Consider the following 18,835-nt stretch of genomic DNA (forward strand, 5'->3'; position numbering starts at 1 on the left):
TCATAAAAAAAAGTTAAAACTTTTATCATTAACTGTCTAAAAAGAGGCGGCACGGTGGACGACTGGTTAGAGCGTCAGCCTCACAGTTCTGAGGACCCGGGTTCAATCCCCGGCCCCGACTGCGTGGAGTTTGCATGTTCTCCCCGTGCCTGCGTGGGTTTTCTCCCGGCACTCCGGTTTCCTCCCAGATCCCAAAAACATGCATTAATTGGAGACTCTAAATTGCCCGTAGGTGTGGATGTGAGTGCGAATGGTTGTTTGTTTGTATGTGCCCTGCGATTGGCTGGCAACCAGTTCAGGGTGTACCCCGCCTCCTGCCCGATGACAGCTGGGATAGGCTCCAGCACGCCCGCGACCCTAGTGAGGAGAAGCGGCTCAGAAAATGGATGGATGGATGTCTAAAGAGAAACTAACCACTGCTAATAAAAAAAATGGACATTTGTTAATAATTACATGTAACTAAATGTTTCTACTAAGAATTTACAATTAACATAAGAATAAAAAGTTAGCCTCTGTTTAAAAAATATATATAAAAAAGTTTATCATTTTACCATTATTAACTGTCACACAGTGATGGCAAACCACTGTTAATATTAAGATGTAAAAAAAAAAAAAATGCTTGAAGTAACGTATAAGTCTTATGACAGTCTTAACTGTCATCCAAGTGTAAGAAAAAAAATCAATCAATCAAAATGCTTAAATCAACATTAAGTTGTAAATTTCATACACTGTAAGTGGAAAAAGAAGTAAACCACTGTATGAAATTAAAATAAAAGAAAACTACTCAACTTGTCATGAACGCTGAAGGAATATTTACAGAGGGACACTGCTGCCTAGTGGCATTATATAGGTAATGCTGGAATCAATCAGCTTTTGTACATTTTGGTTGCTTAGCTGGCATGTACTATTTAACAGTGGTGGTCGTGTATTTGCTACCTAAGCGTTAAGTAAGAACTTACATGACTTAATATACACACACACACACACACACATTATATAAATCCATCCATCCATTTTCTTTACCGCTTATCCTCACTAGAGTCGCAGGCTGCTGGAGCCTATCCCAGCTATCTTCGTGCGGGAGGCGGGCTACACCCTGAACCAGTCGCCAGCCAATCGCGGGGCACATAGAAACAAACAATCATTCGCGCACATATTCACACCTACGGGCAATTTAGAGTCTTCAATCAACCTACCACGCATGTTTTGGGGATGTCGGAGGAAACCGGAGTGCCCGGAGAAAACCAAGCCAGGCACGGGGAGAATATGCAAACTCCACACAGGCGGTGAACCCCGGTCCTCAGAACTGTGAGGCAGATGTGCTAACCAGTCGCTCACTGTGCCGGCTATATATATATATACCGGCTATATATATATATATATATATATATATATATATATATATATATATATATATATATATATATATATATATATATATATATATATATATATATATATATATATATATATACCTTGAGTGCCTATTATTATTAGAAGAAGGCCTTTCTGACCCTTCCCGCCAGCCACTACTGTTTAATAAACTGATCGAGTACTGCAAAAATGTCCCCTTGTTGACACGTCTGGTGATTTTTACTAGGCTATTTATGTTAGCATCTGCTTAGTACAATTTATTTGTGAATTCAAATGACATCCATCCCTCCATCTTCTGTAGCTCTTATCTTCACTAAGGTTGACAACCAATTGACATATGATAAGTAATTATATTGCTCATATTGTACTGAGCAGTCAGGTGCTATCTTACGTCGCAATAAATCCCATTTTCTCTTCTATTGTTATCATTTCACTCTCCTAGACAAGATTGAAGGTGTAGTGACTTGTGAGCATAATTGAGTTAGGTTGTGTTACCTTGTTACAGCTGTTTGAAACTCATCTCTCCTTAGAGGTGAGAATTTTATCTTGGTAAACATTAGTGAAGGTTTCAGGTAGATAACAACACTGCTCATTCGTTGTGTTTGGCTAAATTCTGCGTATGAATGGGTGGCTGTGTATTTATGGGCTCTGTGTTTGACTGGTGACCAGTCCAGGGTATACAATATATTTTAGTTTGACCCCAAGCCAGTTGGGAAAGACACCAGTTCCCCTCGGCTATAGAAAATAGATGAATGGATGTACGATTCCATTCAGGATCTTTTTATGCCAAAGCGTCAATGACACATTTACAAACCGGATACAAAAGATTAATTTGTGCCACATGAGCCATGTCATGTACATTCACGTTCGGTTATAACCGATGTTTTATGTTTCCTTGTAGGGGAGGAGGCACTGACGATGTATCTGGCCAAAAACAAGCTGGACAGGAAGCTCACCAACGCCACTCAAAATGTGGAAGCACTCCACCAGCTGGCCTCCTCCTACTTCATCGACCGTGATGGCACAATGAGGAAGCTGCACGAGATCCAGATCTCCACAAATGCCATCAAGGTTGCTTCGTCATTTATAATATCTCGAGAATGCACTCTACAACTTGTTGACTACAATAGTAACACTATGCGTAAAGGCTAATTCGTCACCCTATTAACCATTAATAATAATAACTAGCAAATGCACTTCATAATCTATGCACAACGATTGTAACCCAATGCTTAAAGCAATGTTACTGTCCTTACTAACCCTTAATAATAACTAGAGAATGCGCTCTATAATCAATTGTCTGCAATAATAACCTGATGATTAAAGGTCAATAAGTGTCCACACTAACCATTATTGATATTAACTTAAGAATGTACTCTACAATCTATTGACTACAATAACAACCTCATGCATAAAAGATCATTAGTATTCTTACTAACCCTTATTAATAACAACTAGAGCATGTACTCTACAATCTATTGACTACGACGACAACCCTATTCTTGACGGCTAAATATAGACCATAATAACCCTTTAAAATAACTAGAGAATGTACACTACCTTACCTCTATTGAAAATAACAACACAATGCTTGAAGGCTACTTCTTATCCTTCCTATTCCTTACAATAATAACTACACAATGCCCTCTACAATCTATTACATGTAGTATTAACCCTATGCTTAAAGGTTAATAACTTTCCTTACCAAACCTTGATAAAAGCTAAACAATCCACTCTCCAGTATATCGAAAACAATAACCATGTGCTTAACTGAGAATTAGTATCCTTACTAATATTTAATAATACTAAGTAGATGCAGCACTTAACAACCTATTGACAACAATAATCAATATTTAAAGGCTTTTTAGTACCCTTACTAAACTAACCAAGCATTAATAGTAATAATAATAATATTGCACTCCACGATCTATTGAATACTTACTAACCATTCATACTACTACTACTACTACTACTACTACTAATAATAATAATAATAATAATAATAATAATAATAAACTAAATAATGCAACTCATGTTTTTTTAAAATTAACTTGTATGTCACGAATGGAGACATTATGTCACGAATGGAGACATTATGATGAACAGTTTATTAGAGAAAGTAATGGAAGTGGTCCTTGAGGTGCGTTGGCGGGCAGTGGAGGAAGGGACGTGTGGCAGACAGTGGCGAGGACAGGCGGCTGGCTTGCCCCGGCTCCAACAACAGTACTGCAGGGAAGGTCATGACAGTACCCTCCTCTCAACGGACGCCTCTCTGCCAGGCTTCCCCGGGTGAGCCGCATAGAAGCCCTCCAGAAGGGAGTGATCAAGGATGAGCTTCCAGGAAATCCAAGAATGCTCCTCCGGCCCATATCCGTCCCAGTCCACCAGGTACTGGTACACCCTCTCCCTGAGCCTCATGTCGAGGATGCGCGACACCGTGAAGGCTGGATGGTCGTCGATAATACGGGGGGGCGGAGGGCTCAGGGTGCAGGTGAAGACAGGCTTAAGCAATGATTCGTGGAATGTGAGGTGAATTTTTAAGGACTGTGGAAGTTTTAATTGGACGGAAGTGTGATTGATAATTTTGGTAATGGGAAAAGGACAAATGAAGCGTGGAGCGAGCCTACGGGACTCAGTTTGAAGTGGGAGGTCGTGGGAAGAAAGCCAGACGGACTGACCCACCTTGTATTCGAACGTCGGGGAAGGAGCTGTTTATTGCGTGTGGCGGACCGGGTCTCTCGGGTCCCGGAGCCTGGACTCTCTGGAGGTGATCTATAACGGCGGGAACTGCCACTGGCTGCTCCTGTTCTTTGAATAATGGTGGTTGGTAACCGTAGCAAGCCATGAACGGGGACATACCGGTAGCGGAGCTGGTGAGGCAATTGTCAGCGTACTCTATCCACGGGAGGAACGAACTCCATGAGGAGGGGTTGCGTGCGGCAACAGAGCGGCGAACCGATTCAAGGGAACGGTTAGCCCGCTCCGTCTGGCCGTTGTTTTGAGGGTGATATCCCGAGGATAAGCTGGCTGCTGCGTCCACCACCTTGCAGAATTCCTTCCAGACTTGTGATGAAAACTGGGGACCTCGGTCGTAGACTATGTCGATGGGGATACCATGGAGTTTAAAGACATGCAAAACGAGGGGGTTAGCAGTTTCGAGGGCGGACAGGAGTTTGGAGAGGGCCACATAAGAGACACATTTGGAAAAGCGATCGATGATAGTGAGAATGACTGAGTTATCTTCCGGTAATGAAGTCCACAGCGATGTGAGCCCAAGGGTGGCTTGGAATAGGCAAGGGGCACAGCAGACCAGCTGGGGGCAGGTGTGATGACTTCCCTCGGGCGCAGACGCAGCAGGCTTGGACGAATTATCGGGTGTCTTTGATGAGGCTGGGCCACCAGAAGTGCTGCTGGATGAACTGGGTAGTACGGGTGATGCCAGGCTGACAAGTGAGTTTAGAGTTGTGGGCCCACTGTAGGATGTCAGAACGTGCAGAATCCGGTACAAATAGATGGTTAGGAGGTCCGGTCTTGGGATCTGGTTTTGTTTTTTTAGCCTCCTTGACCACCTGCTCGATTTTCCAAGTGGCTGCACCAATGAAATGAAATGAGGAAGGAAGAATGGGTTCTGGTTCTGCTGAGCTGGAGGGGGGTGAGTAAATTCTGGACAGGGCATCTGGCTTGGTGTTACGGGAACCGGGACGGAAGGAAAGACTGAAGAAGAGACTGCTCAAGAATATTGCCCAGCGAGCTTGTCAGGGGTTGAGACATTTAGCGGAACGGAAGTAAGCGAGGAAGGAAGGACGAAGAGTGAGATGTTCTTGCGGTGATTACCGGAAATAAGTAGCGTGATAGGCACAGTTTGGTGGGTGACAGGAGAAATGACTCGCCCATCCAGGGCTGTGACTTTTTTCGGGGACGGAAGTGGTTGGAGAGGGATTTGGAGCTGGTGAACTATACCTTCATGAATAAAATTGTCATCGGCACTGGAATCGATAAGGGCTGTAATGGGGCTCTTATGAGCAGAAACTAGAATGCAAGCGGGAATGGTCATGCGGGAGGAAGAGCTAGAAGAAATGGAGGTTTGGCTCAACACGACTCTCTCTGATCGCGGTGAGCCTTGTCATGTGGTCGTAGGGAGCAAGAGGAAATAAAATGACCTGATTGACCGCAATCGATGCACAGCCACTGTATGACACGACGCTGACGCTCTTGATCTAAACGTGTTTTTCCAATTTGCATGGGCTCATCGGGTGCAACGGGGAGTGATGAAAAGGCAGTAGACGGTGCAGGAGGCGGGTGAGAAGCTGACTGCACGGTGCTCGGAGTGGAAGGGACTTTACGCGTGCGGATCCCCCTAAGCGTAGCGTCATCCCACCCGCATTCACCCGCAAGTATACGGAACTCAATTGAGTACTCTGCTACGGACTTAGTGCCCTGAGTGAGCGTGAGGAGGCGACGGGTTACTTCTCTGCCCTGAACGGGGTGAGTGAATACTTTACTGAGTTCAGAGGAAAAAGAATCAAATGGAGTACCGGGGAGGAGTTGTGCCATAAGGAAGTGGACCATTTAGCTGCTTTGCCGCGGAGGAGGTTACTGATATATGCTACCTTGGATTGTTCGTGGGATAACTGTAAGGTTGAAGGTTGAAAACTAGGGTGCAGTTGAAAAGAAATTGGCTACAAGCACCTAAGTCCCCGGAGTAGCGTTCGGATGGTGGCACATGAGGTTCTTTCTTAGGGAAGCGGGGTGGCTCGAAGACTGCAGGCTCAGAATGGGTACTTACTGGGAGTTGAGAGGATTGCATCTTTGAAGAAAGGAGGAGACCTGTTGGGAAAGGGAGAGTAGAGTTTCTGGGATTTCTTGAAACGTCTTGTCCTGACGTCCTATGTAGGTGCCTTGGAGGGTGAGTGCATTCTTAAGCGCCTTCAGAGTTGCTGGGTCCATGATGGCCAAAGTATTCTGTCACGAATGGAGAGGAGCTGGACCCAAGAGCAGGCGGAGACGGATAGGTTATGATGAACAGTTTATTAGAGAAAGTAATGGAAGTGGTCCTTGAGGTGCGTTGGCGGGCAGTGGAGGAAGGGGCGTGCGGCAGCTGGTGGCGAGGACAGGTGGCTGGCTTGGCAGCGGGGTGGCAGGAATTACATATACCACGAGCACGGGGTAAACACTGAGGATGAGTAGAGACACAGGGGTCATAAAAGGAGACGAGGAATCGTGTAGCTTACGTGAGGCAGGTAAGCCGTGGTACCGCTTGGAGAAGCTGCAATACTTTGGCGAGGATTTCTGGGATCAGGCAGGCTTATATGCAGGTGGTGACGAGGGCTGATTGGTGACAGGTGCGCGGCTGAGGAAGGTGCTGGAAAGAGAGAGGGGAGGGGAGAGAGAGGGCGCAGAGCACCACCCAGGCTCCAACAACAGTACTGCAGGGCAGCTCCTGACATGTACTTGTTATGATTAAATTTTTTTTTAAAGCAATGACTAATGATACGTCACTGGTATTATCATATTTCCACATCAAACTACTTATTCTTGCATGATTACTCAAGCTAAAGGCACGAGGGAACAAAAAACTACACACAGCATGACCAGTATCATGTCACACATACATAACACACTTTTACAGGTAGAAGCGAGTGTGAGGAAAGGCCTATAATGCAGTCCATGCATCTGTATGTTGAATAAATAATACGGCCTAGGACCCCAGAACTACAAGCCGCCTCTCTCCTATGACTTTGCCGGCATGTACATTAAAAATCAATACCATGAGAATTAAAGTCCCTTGTGTCACTGCACTAGGATGAATTATTCTGGGAGGGTGGCTGTCTGTGTTTCTTTGACAGGAAAAAGTTGTCAGTTGGCAAAAGGTAATGTGATTTTTTTTTTTCATGGTCACATAATTCACTTACTTTTAACCAAAATGTGTCCAGGATATGAATAATTTTTACCTGAAACAACCGTAGTCACTGATGGTGTAGTGGTACACTTGCCTGACTTTGGTGCAGGCAGCGTGGGTTCAGTTCCCACTCAGTGACGGTGTGAATGTGAGTGTGAATGGTTATCCGTGTCTATATGTGCCCTGCGACTGACTGGCGACCAGTTCAGGGTGTAGTCCGCCTTTCGCCCGAAGTCAGCTGGGATAGGCTCCAGCGTCCCGTGACCCTAACCAGGATAAGATGTGTTGAAAATGGTTGAAATGAAACAACCGTTTATTTTTGGGAGGGAGAAACCTGAAACAAACACCCGCAATACTGAATTGTTTTCCTTTTTTAAGTGAAAACAATCAGTGCTAGATGGAAATATATGACCCATTCGAGCGCTGAACAAGCTGTTTATTTGAAGCCCCGGCGCTCTAAATTATTTAGACTTATTTGGCTCTCCAAAGTCTCGCAATCACGCAATTCTTAGATGGAATGAAACTAGAAATAGACCGAACCACAGAGAAAATTTTATCTCGCATTATTTTCTACTTGTCATTGCGCTCTGTGAATGTAAATCACTTGAGATATTTCAATCACCAATGGTGTGCTAAATGGGCTGCTATAGGAGAAAAAGTTGACACCAGTTTGAAATCCCACATTCCTGTTCAAAATGGTAAAAGCGATGTGACCTCACAGAAATTGCGAAAAGCCTTTCATGATGCTCGATGGTCTCTTTCAGTTTTGAAGACACGGTTTTTCTTCAGAACTGAATGTGGATGCTGTGTAACATTAAACAGACGTCATATTTAGTAATTTAAGTACCGTAATGTCGGAATAAGCAGGCTTCTCATTGTACTTCATACAAGTGTTTACTGTAAATAAAATGTGTTTTGGTTACTTTGGTGTACCCGGCGACTGACTGGCGACCAGTTCAGGGTGTAGTCCGTCCAGGATACTTGGTTCCGATTGGGGCTCATTAAGGCAAATTTCCCAAGTAGAAGTTCGTACAAGCCCTGGAATTTGGCTACTTCAGAACAAAATGGCCGACTTCCTGGGTCCTTGAGACTTTTTTGTTAATCCTGTTATGACTGAAAAGTCATAAAACTGGTGTCGGGGAATAATTTCTTGCTACACTTTCTCAGCTGAACTTCCCATTGGTAAAGGTTTCTGTGAATTTACAGGAAATATTCCACCCCTTTGCAAACCTTGTACACCACAGTTGTACACTGTGGAAAAGCTTGCGACTGTGCTTGAATAAGACCTTATAAAAATGTAGGCGTTCACCTTGGACTGTGTTCACTACACTAGGACTTAAAATGTATTGTTTTTCTCACAACTATTTGAGAGAAGAAGGCTTTATTATGCCACGAAAAGTTTAGTCTGCAACCATATTGCAACCATCCTCCTCAACTTCTCATCCCAGGCCTTCATTCACGTCCTTATCTTTTTGGGGGGCTGGTGAGTGACAAGAGGATTAAGGGGCTGTGGCAGATGAAAGTGCAGGTAGCGACGAGTCGAGCATGGCAAAATTAAGCAAACCTGACAGTGGCTGCTGAGTCAGTTTCTGAGGGGAGGCAAGACTGAAAGCGGTGTTAAGGGAAGGCTGGGGTGGCTCTTAGTCAAGTCGCGGAGTGGACAGTGTGTTTGTCTGTCAAGTGTGACAGGCTTCCAGCGTATGTCACGAAGTAAGGCTTGTCTGATTTTTAGGAACAACCGCTTGAGGGCATAGAGCTCCGAGTTACGATTTTTTTGGGATCACTTCAGGATCCCATCACATCTGCCGGGACGTAATGACTCCTTTGCAACTCCTGCTGGATATCTCTTGCTCTTCTAACAGGCTAATGTAGCAATGATGCCGATTTGCAGCCGCAGATAGACAAAACACAGCTGTCTGCAGATCACAGCAGCTCCTTATGGTGTGCTGTGTCTTCTACATTAACTCGAGAGAGAGCATCAGGAACACACATTGGACTTGTTGGCAGACACAGTTCAGTTTTACTCGAGATTCCTTGTACATTGTCAATTTTATTTTCATTGTGTTCCTCGTGAGAGACAAAAGCTGAGTATACACCATGAAGTCTCCTTTCAAGATAGATTCTGACTCGGCAGACTCCTTTTTTAATCTGGTTTGATTTTAAATCTGGTCGGGCATAATGCAGGATGATACGAACAATTTATTGATCCCTCAAATTGATTTTGATATGATAAGACTGCAATATAACCTACTTCAAATATTAATCACTATGAGCTTCATCATAACGCCACAATGATGTATTTTGGCAAAGGTTTGAATACACGCAAATTAAGATCACAGCTTGTGGCAATGCGAATTTGCTGGCAAATGTTACATTTTAATGTTACATAACTGGCATTTTGTTTTAAAAGATTAAAAGATAATGGAAGTAAATGTATCTTGTAGCAATAATAAAAAAAATAATCTGTAATTTATTTTAATTGTGGAAATATGTGTCATTACAAATACTGTTTTAAAAGTAGTAGTAGTCGCTATCAGTATTTTAACAACTGATTTTTAAAATAGATACCCCACACGTGATGTTAAAAAAAATCTGCATGGGTATTCTCACTGCTTTTATAGTGCGTTGGACTCGAGATGACCAACACAGCACACCATACACATAACGACATCCCCACTGAAAATCGTGGTGCTCTTCCCCCAAACCAGATGTCTGTTATAGTATGGTGTCATGTTTTACAATTGTCAGCCTCAAATATTCGTTCAAGAAAAATTACTCCTAACACACCCTACACCATAGGATAATCATAATCGATAATCCTTTAATGACGTCCGATGATCGGTCTTTGCTGAGTTTGATTGGATGGGCTTTAATGAAATCAAAATATAACCTTGGATAATGAACATAACATTTTGAGCAGATAATTAAAAATATGTTCATTTTCAGCTGAACCAAGTCTCATTAATGGATGATCTTCGTAATCGAGTGACTGTATTTGCCATTAGCTATTTAGAGTACAGTATGTGCGAAAAAGCCTCTGCAGCAATGTCTGAAAGGATACGTTGTTGTTGCTGTTGTTGTTTTCAACTATGAATTCCTTCATGGTTATTGGATTGTGAGTTCAGCACCATCGTGAGGAAAAAAATGCCTTTTTTATATCTTGACTTTTCAAAAATGCTTGTATGAACAGTCCGGTTGCATCATACACATCAAACCCCACAGTGTCATACAGTATCATCAAACCTCATGGGGTTTAAACTCAAGTAAGCCTATGGACCGTAAGCAAGCAGTCTAAATAAAAAGGAGAAAAAGACACTTTGCAGCAGATCACGGTGAGCAAGCGCCGTGTGAATATAAAACATGCATAGCCAACTGTATTATTGTAGACATAACATAACCCAAATTTAATCTCAGGTTATGTGCCTTATAAAACCCCTTGACATTGAATAACGGCGACAAAAACTGCTGTTTTCTGCTCACGTCGCAGACAACAGCAAAAGTGATGCGAATGTGCAGGGGAAGCAAAGTCCATCCCATGGATCTATAAACACAGGGAACAAGGGCTTTGCTCCTTCAATATTGATTCAGTGTGGCTGTGAGAGCTGCTTTGCAGTGCAAGCTTACAATCAGGATAAAAAGCATGTGTCAATATGGCCGTATTGTTTGAGACGTTTCCTGTCCACACGGAAGCAGGTTGGACCAAGTCCATTTTGTTCCGTTGGGATATCGTACCCTCACAAAGCAAAGCTTTAAGCATTATTTTGGTGAAACCCTATTTGCTCAAAAGTCCACTCTGCTGTAGAACCATTTTGAATCCCTATTACCATAATGACATGCTCATGGCGGTCAGAAACAATTCGACATAATCATCAAACTCTTGATGCTATGCTCACGTTATATTGACAAAAACATTTTTTTTTATTTAGTATCACGCATCGGTTTTGTGTCTCATATGGGCAAATTCCCAAGTTGAAGTTTCTTTAAGTGCCAGCCCTGGAATTACATAAATGGTTGTTTCAAACCAAAATGTCCAACTTCCTGTTCGATTTCGAGCATTGGTCCTTGAGACTTTTTCGTGCATCCAGTTATAACCAAAGTATACAATTTTGTTTAGATCGGTGAAATTGCTGTCTGGGGTTATTATTTTCTAACTTTCCTGTGGGGACTACTGAGTGAGTTATGGAGGCGGGTACATGTTTTGGATCCCAAAAATAACATTAACATAACATTTTGAGCCTATCATTAAAAACAACTTTTTTTTTGTCTGACTGATGTATGCAGGTCAAAAGAGGGTGGCTATGACCAAACTATAAAATCATAATTAAAATGCTTTGTTCTGACCAGATTTATCTTCCACTTCTTAAACACCAGTAAAGTACACAACAATTAAAAATGCATTTTTCTTGTACTTCGAGCATTTTGCGGCCCTACAAGTTGCACCAAACACAGAAGCTGTTGTAAATTCATCAGCAATTATTATCTGATGTTGAAGACAGCAGATGCTCTGATTTGGAAATGAATACACATTCCCGCCAATCGTCGGACACAAGATGGTGGCTGCACAATCCCCTTCTGCAAGATGATTACCGATGGTTTGCCGCCAGCTTCTTTGTTGGCTAGCGGCCTAAATATGCAAAAGTGTGTCTGATGACGCATCGATGTGATGCTTCATCTTAGAACCAAACAGAACCAAATTTATAAGGAAATTAACATGTAACGTATTGTTGCTGTTGGATGACATATGTGTAAGATATATTTTTTTTTTTACAGCTTTAAAAATCACACCACTGACTGTTGCTAGATACTGTAAGAATGAGCATATTAATCGATTAACAGATCATGAAGAATTCAATGAATTGGATGGAATTGATTGTCAATTTTCCGCATCTTGAATGAGTCAAGGCAAAAAGAAGTACTGATTTACTGCAACTCGCAGAGGTGCTGTTGATCCACTCTGAACTAGTTTAGGTCTGTGGAACAAAAAAAGAAAAAAAAGGCAGTTACTGTATGATAAAATTTTATTAAAAAATAGTAACATTAGGACTTGGGAAGAAGTCTGAAGAACAAGAAACAATCCCCCCCAAAAAATTGAAATTATGAACGTATTTTATTTCTACATGAGGACACAAGTCTCAATTACTAGAATGAAGTTGTAATGTTGAAAACATGAATACAGTCATGTTTTGAAAATATAACTTATTCGCAAGCAGCAGAGGTACTGTTAGTAACTGGAGGTTATGAGAATAGTCATATTTTGTTAAAAGATAAGTGTAGCATATAATGGTGTTGGATAAAACGATTTATTTAAGAAATAAATTCGTCGACGGTGAACGCCTGCGTTCACTTCTGGGTTAGTTCACAGCGAGAGAGAGCAAACTTGGGATTTGTGTGAAGATAGTATTTTCCCCAGACTTATAAGGCACTAATCTTGTACATCCTGACAACCATTGTTGTGCTACTCAGGACCGTAGATCAGCTGTGGTCTTTGGGGATGGTCTTTTCCCCGCACATCTCAGGAGGAAAACGAAGCAGGTTTGATTGAAGAAGATACGCAAAAATAAAACCAAAAGAAAAGTTGTTGTCCTGTCGGGGTGCGCCCGTAACTTTCCTGCTGATAGAACTTGTGGTGGGCACCGTTCTTGCTCTCAACTGCGTGCGTGACCGGTAGTTGCTTACTGAGGCTCCGCCAACAGATCACGGCTGGGAAAATGGAGAAGACCACGCCCATCAACTTGAATTTCGGTCTACAATCTAGCCATAAAAATGGTGTAAAAATCATATATTCATATAAAATGCTCCCAACTTTGTACTCTTACTAATAGATCAAGCATATAGAATGATTGTTTAAACTTTAGACTTGGCAAATCAACTGCTTAAGGTTCAATGCAACATTTCATACTGTTTGGTTTCAAATCAAGATGAACAGTTCTCAGTCTTGCAGCTGGACCTGTAAAGCTGACACAATGACACAGACATCAAGGGATACATTTGGAATATTTCTGCAGCGTTCTTGAAATATCAAAACAGACATTTATCTTCGGATAAAGAAACTTCGAATGAGAGTCCACATATTGGCGTAACTCTCAAACGCCAGCAGGTGTCGTCTGCTTTCCAGCAATGTTCCCAGTGGTTGAGAGGGTCCAAGCTTTTGGTCGCTCACTTCAAAAGAAGGAAATGAGTCTTTGATGACTGGAATCCAGATTCGTCGGGGAGCTGTTAATTAGTTTAAGATCCGGGTGAGATAAATTAGCCGTCCTTTGGTGGCCGTCTTGCACACCAGGGCAGCAGGGAGGAATGCCGTGTCTATCATTTGTGGTAGGGGGTTGCTATGACAACCGGGTCAGAGTCACAACATAAGACAAAACATAAACTTTTAGTTTAGGTTAGTTTAAGAAATGTGACATTTTTTTGGAGCGCTAGTCTTAATGTTACGTGAAAAAAAATAAAAAAAATTATTATTTTTTTTTAATCATTGATTAATCGTGTCTTGAAGCAATTTAGTCAGAATGAAGCATGGTACTTGGCTGTGACCAGTAGAGGCAATGTTGATTCATTTTCTAATTTGCTGTCATATGTCTGAATTTCCAACACATTAATTTTTTTTGTTTTTTTGTTTTTTAACCAACTTGTTGGAATGTAAATTACGGCCGTTGTTCACTCTCCCTGGGAAGCAATTTACCTCATGTAACATCTTTATAAAAATGTTGAATCACGCATTCAAACTATGGCGGTAGAGAAGAAGGCTAAAGTCATCATTTAAGCCTTTAAGCTCTGTTTTTGCAATCGCTCTGCCTTGGTCAAAAGACATGGAGGGTTTACTAGTGGTGCCATGGAAGGATGCTCGGCCTTTACCAACCAGAATTGTACGAGTGAGGTTAGGATGAAATGTCTTACAAAATGGCACGGAAAAGACTTTGCCACCGCAATGCAGTTACCAGATGAGTTAGCCTAGCTTCTTCGATTTGCTAGTTATCTAGCGAGTACTATGGTTTCTTCTTGTGTTTTCTGGATTTTTTTATGCCCTGTGGCACTATGCTGCCTCTCACAGGTCAGTTTTGGTACTATAATAGACATTTAATTTAGGGAAAGAGACTCCCAATGGTCGGTCGGTGGCGACATCATTATTTGTGTGGTGCGCTGTGTTGGTCATCTGAAGTACACCACAGACTAAGAGCAGTAAGAACACACTTGCTGACATTTTCCTTGTCATGTGTGGGCTCTCTTCCATTTTAATAATCAGTTAAGATTAATAAAAAAATGGTATTCATATTTTAATAATCGATTAAGATGTAAAATATCCGTATGTGTGTCCTGTGGGACAATAAGGTACATACATGCCATAACAACTCCTCCGGTTAGAATCATTCTGCTCGATACGACACTAGCATTGTAAAACACCAATCACTTGATTAATTAACTTTTCATTTGCCCAATAATTGATCAGTGGAAATGTAGTCAGATTATTGTGTCCATACATGTTTTTCCTCCTTCCATCCTTGTGAAGAATCGTGTCATTATAAGATTGTTTTTGAGATAACATTATGATGCTGCATGTGGACACCCAGCAGGACATAACAATCAGTTGCTTATTAGCAAACATCTGTGCAGGTAGGTTCTTTCTCATTAAGCTCTTTCTGTGAAAAAATACAAACAATACTTTTGGATTGTTATTGCGGCCGTGCTGTGCTTGCCGCAATTGTTTGAATACCGTCAAAGTCATTACATGGTATTAAAAAGTTGAGTGAAAATGTGTGAAGCCTTTATTAAGTGAAATCCTCTTGTGGCAAATCTCAGCCTTTGTGTGTGTGTGTGTGTGTGTGTGTCTGTGCGTTCGTGCGGGCGGGCGTGTGTGTCTACCTTATCCAATTGATTGCCTCTAAAAGTGTGAAGTGATAAAGAAGCTGACTGAATACATCAAGCCTCTCTCGCTGTCCTTCTCAACGAGGAGGTTTTAACCGTCATCCGAACTTTAATCAAAATCCAAGATGTATACATCTCCACACTCGCTGCGGGTGCTCCGTTGTTTACCAGGCTCTCCAGAAAGCACATCACTTTAAATAAAAATTTACAGCTCCTACAAGGGAAAAAAAAGATAACTCCATCGTGGATGAGAAAAAATTGTGAAATGTTATGTTTCGTTTCTCGACTGTGTCAGCTTGTGTTCACCGTTGGCAGCAAGGAGGCAGATGTGATTCCGCAGAGACAAGCGCAGTAAAGCGACAATACGCGAGCAAACTAGCCTTGGGTTAGGAGATAATGAGATCATGCAGTTTGGGCATTCTTTCTCATTGTGCAACTCCATTCATGTATCCCAAGCTTTTGCATTGACAGGGAAGGACTCAGTATGGACAGTACAGCTCATGTGCTTATAGCAGCAAAACACTGCATTCCTTAATATATGAACATAGTACTACTGTACCCCCTTAAATTGTACACGCCATGTGCTCGACTGATTACGACTATGATTGACGTCCACCGTGACATATGGTGGTCTCTTGAACAAATACACAGCCTGCGCAGATGACGTGGCCTCTGTAAAGGTGTAAAGTTCACAGTGAAGTTCAAAGAGACGATTCTGGAGTAAAAGGTGCTCGACATTTTGGCATTGACTCACAAAGAAAGAAAAACCCCAAATAGATGCCTGCTACTCTTTTGGCTTGAGTCAATAAGTATGCCTGAAGCTTGCAACAGGTGGCACTAACAACCCACATAGGCGATTCATTTTAGCCAATCAGAAAGCTGATTGAAAGTCACTTCCAGAAAAGACACAATGATGAAACCCCGCCGAAAAAAATTTGTGTAAAAGATTAATCAATTTACGCTTTAATATCACGTGAATATACTGTAAAGCGGTCATAACAATAAACTAATAATAAGCAATCAAGATTCACAATAAATTGCATGGATGAGCAGACGTATTCCTTCGTTGGTCTATTAGTATGGCACAGTATAGTATAGAATAGTAAAAAAAAAAAAAAAAAAAAAAAAAAAGGTGCTCCTTTACAACCCCAATTCCAGTGAAGTTGGGACGTTGTGTTAAACATATATAAAAACAGAATACAATGATTTGCAAATTATGTTCAGCCTATATTTAATTGAATACACAAGATGTTTAATGTTCAAACTGATCAACTTTATTGTTTTTAGCAAATAATCATTAACTTAGAATTGTATGGCTGGAAAACGTTCCAAAAAAGCAGGCACAGGTCATAGTTACCACTGTGTTACATCACCTTTTCTTTTAACAACATTCAATAAACGTCTGGAAACTGAGGACACTAATTGTTGAAGCTTTGTAGGTGGAATTCTTTCCCATTCTTGCTTGATGTACAGCTTCAGCTGTTCAACAGTCCGGGTTCTCTGTTGTCGTATTTTACGCTTCATAATGCATCACACATTTTCAATGGGAAACAGGTCTGGACTCCAGGCAGGCCAGTCTAGTATCCGCACTCTTTTACTACGAAGAAACGCTGTTGTAACACGTGCAGAATGTGGTTTGGCATTGTCTTGCTGAAATAAGCAGGGGCGTCCATGAAAAAGACGTTGCTAGGCTGGCAGCATATGTTTCTCCAAAAACCTGTACGTACCTATCAGCATAAATGGTTCCTTCACAGATGTGTAAGTTACCCATGCCATTGGCACTAACACAGCCCCATACCATCAGAGATGCTGACTTTTGAACTTTGCGTCCATAACAGTCCGGATGGTTCTTTTCCTCTTTGCCCCGGAGGACACGACGTCCACAATTTCCCAAAACAATTTGAGATGTGGACTCGTCGGACCACAGAACACTTTTCCATTTTGCATCAGTCCATCTTAGATGAGCTTGGGCCCAGAGAAGCCGGCGCCGTTTCTGGGTGTTGCTGATAAATGGCTTTTGCTTTGCATAGTAGAGTTTGAAGTTGCAATTCCGGACCGAGCGCCGAACTGTATTTACTGACATTGGTTTTCTGAAGTGTTCCTGAGCCCATGTGGTGATATCCTTTACACATTGATTGATGTCGGTTTTTGATGCAGTGCTGCCTGAGGGATCGAAGGTCACAGGCATTCAATGTTGGTTTTCGGCCTTGCCGCTTAAATGCAGTGATTTCTCCAGATTTTCTGAACCTTTTGATGATATTATGGACCGTAGATGATGAAATCCCTAAATTCCTTGCAATTGTACATTGAGGAACATTGTCCTTAAACTGTTCGACTATTTTCTCACGCACTTGTTCACAAAGAGGTGAACCTTGCCCCATCTTTGCTTGTGAGTGACTGAGCAATTCAGGGAAGCTCCTTTTATACCCAATCATGGCACCCACCTGTTCCCAATTAGCCCCTTCACCTGTGGGATGATCCAAACAGGTGTTTGATGAGCATTCCTCAACTTTCTTTTTTGCCACCCGTCCCAGCTTTTTTGGAACGTGTTGCAGCCATAAAATTCTAAGTTAATGATTATTTGAACATTAAATATCTTGTCTTTGTAGTGTATTCAATTAAATATAGGTTGAACATGATTTGTAAATCATTGTATTCTGTTTTTATTTTTGTTTCACACGTCCCAACTTCATTGGAATTGGGGTTATAAATTTCCCCACAGTGTGAAATCCTTGAAAGAACAGCTCTACCTGTTCATGAAAGAAACAAATAGCCCCTTCCCAATGTGACCAATATCATTCCTGCCTGATAGAAATAAATGATGTCAAGTTGTTTCTGTTTGGGTGGCTGCGTTGCCCAGGACTCCAGTCGCGAGGGATGATCATTTAGCGACTACAATAAGACACCCCGCCGAATATTTTAATGAAAACCAAATACCACTTTTTGCATTTGTAAGCGTCTTCCTGTGCAGGAAATGCATCAGGAATAATACGTAGGCTCCCGCTCCCTCGCACGTTATCATGGCTGAGAGGATACGTTCCAAAAGCCTGTGAATATGTATCGTTAATGCATTCGGGCGTGAGGTGTGCGCATGGCTGCCAGGCAGTGCTTTGACTGCATCCCTCGCAAGGTCACCTATGCACACTGCGACCATGGATTGATTTACACCAGTGCTCAATATGCATTTTTCACCCCCTAATGCTCCTGCTGTGTGGGTGGTGGTGGCAGTGCTGGTGGAGGTGTGTGCCTGGAACAGCTTCTTTTCGCAATTAGCCAATAAAAAAAGAACAAAGAAAACTGAATAGAAAATGGGAAAAGCTTCAGTATGTAAGGAGATACAGTGACAATAAAAGGTCTACACACCCGTGAGGAAATGCCTTTTTTTGTGGTATAAAAAATGAGACCCAGATTCAAAAAACAAAACACCTCCAACATTTATGTTACGTATAACGTGTACAACTCAATTGAAAACAAATATTTTCGAAAAGGGGAAGTAAAAATAAACAACTGAAATCATGTGGTTGCACAAGTGTGCACCTTACTGTGGAAATGGCTGCGTTCAGAATTTACCAATCACAATCACAAATTCATGTTAAAGTGGGAGTCAACAGTCAACACGCACTTGCCAACATTTAAAGTGCCTCTGAATAACCCCAGATAAAGTTCATCTGTTCTTGTGATCTTTTACTGAGATTTTTTTTA

General features: G+C 41.8%; 1 protein-coding gene across 3 annotated transcripts in view; it reads left to right on the forward strand.

The window, feature by feature from the left end:
- brinp1 (bone morphogenetic protein/retinoic acid inducible neural-specific 1) overlaps positions 1–18,835 on the forward strand; it is a 178,636-nt gene that overhangs the window by 92,247 nt on the left and 67,554 nt on the right. For all 3 annotated transcript variants that reach the window (XM_061799798.1, XM_061799797.1, XM_061799799.1), the window contains one exon: positions 2,276–2,445. In XM_061799798.1, the coding sequence (XP_061655782.1) occupies positions 2,276–2,445 (170 nt within the window). The remainder of the gene's footprint in view (positions 1–2,275; positions 2,446–18,835) is intronic.

This window comes from Phyllopteryx taeniolatus, chromosome 15 (genome assembly GCF_024500385.1).
Source record: "Phyllopteryx taeniolatus isolate TA_2022b chromosome 15, UOR_Ptae_1.2, whole genome shotgun sequence".
In the NCBI taxonomy this organism is placed as follows: Eukaryota; Metazoa; Chordata; class Actinopteri; order Syngnathiformes; family Syngnathidae; genus Phyllopteryx; species Phyllopteryx taeniolatus.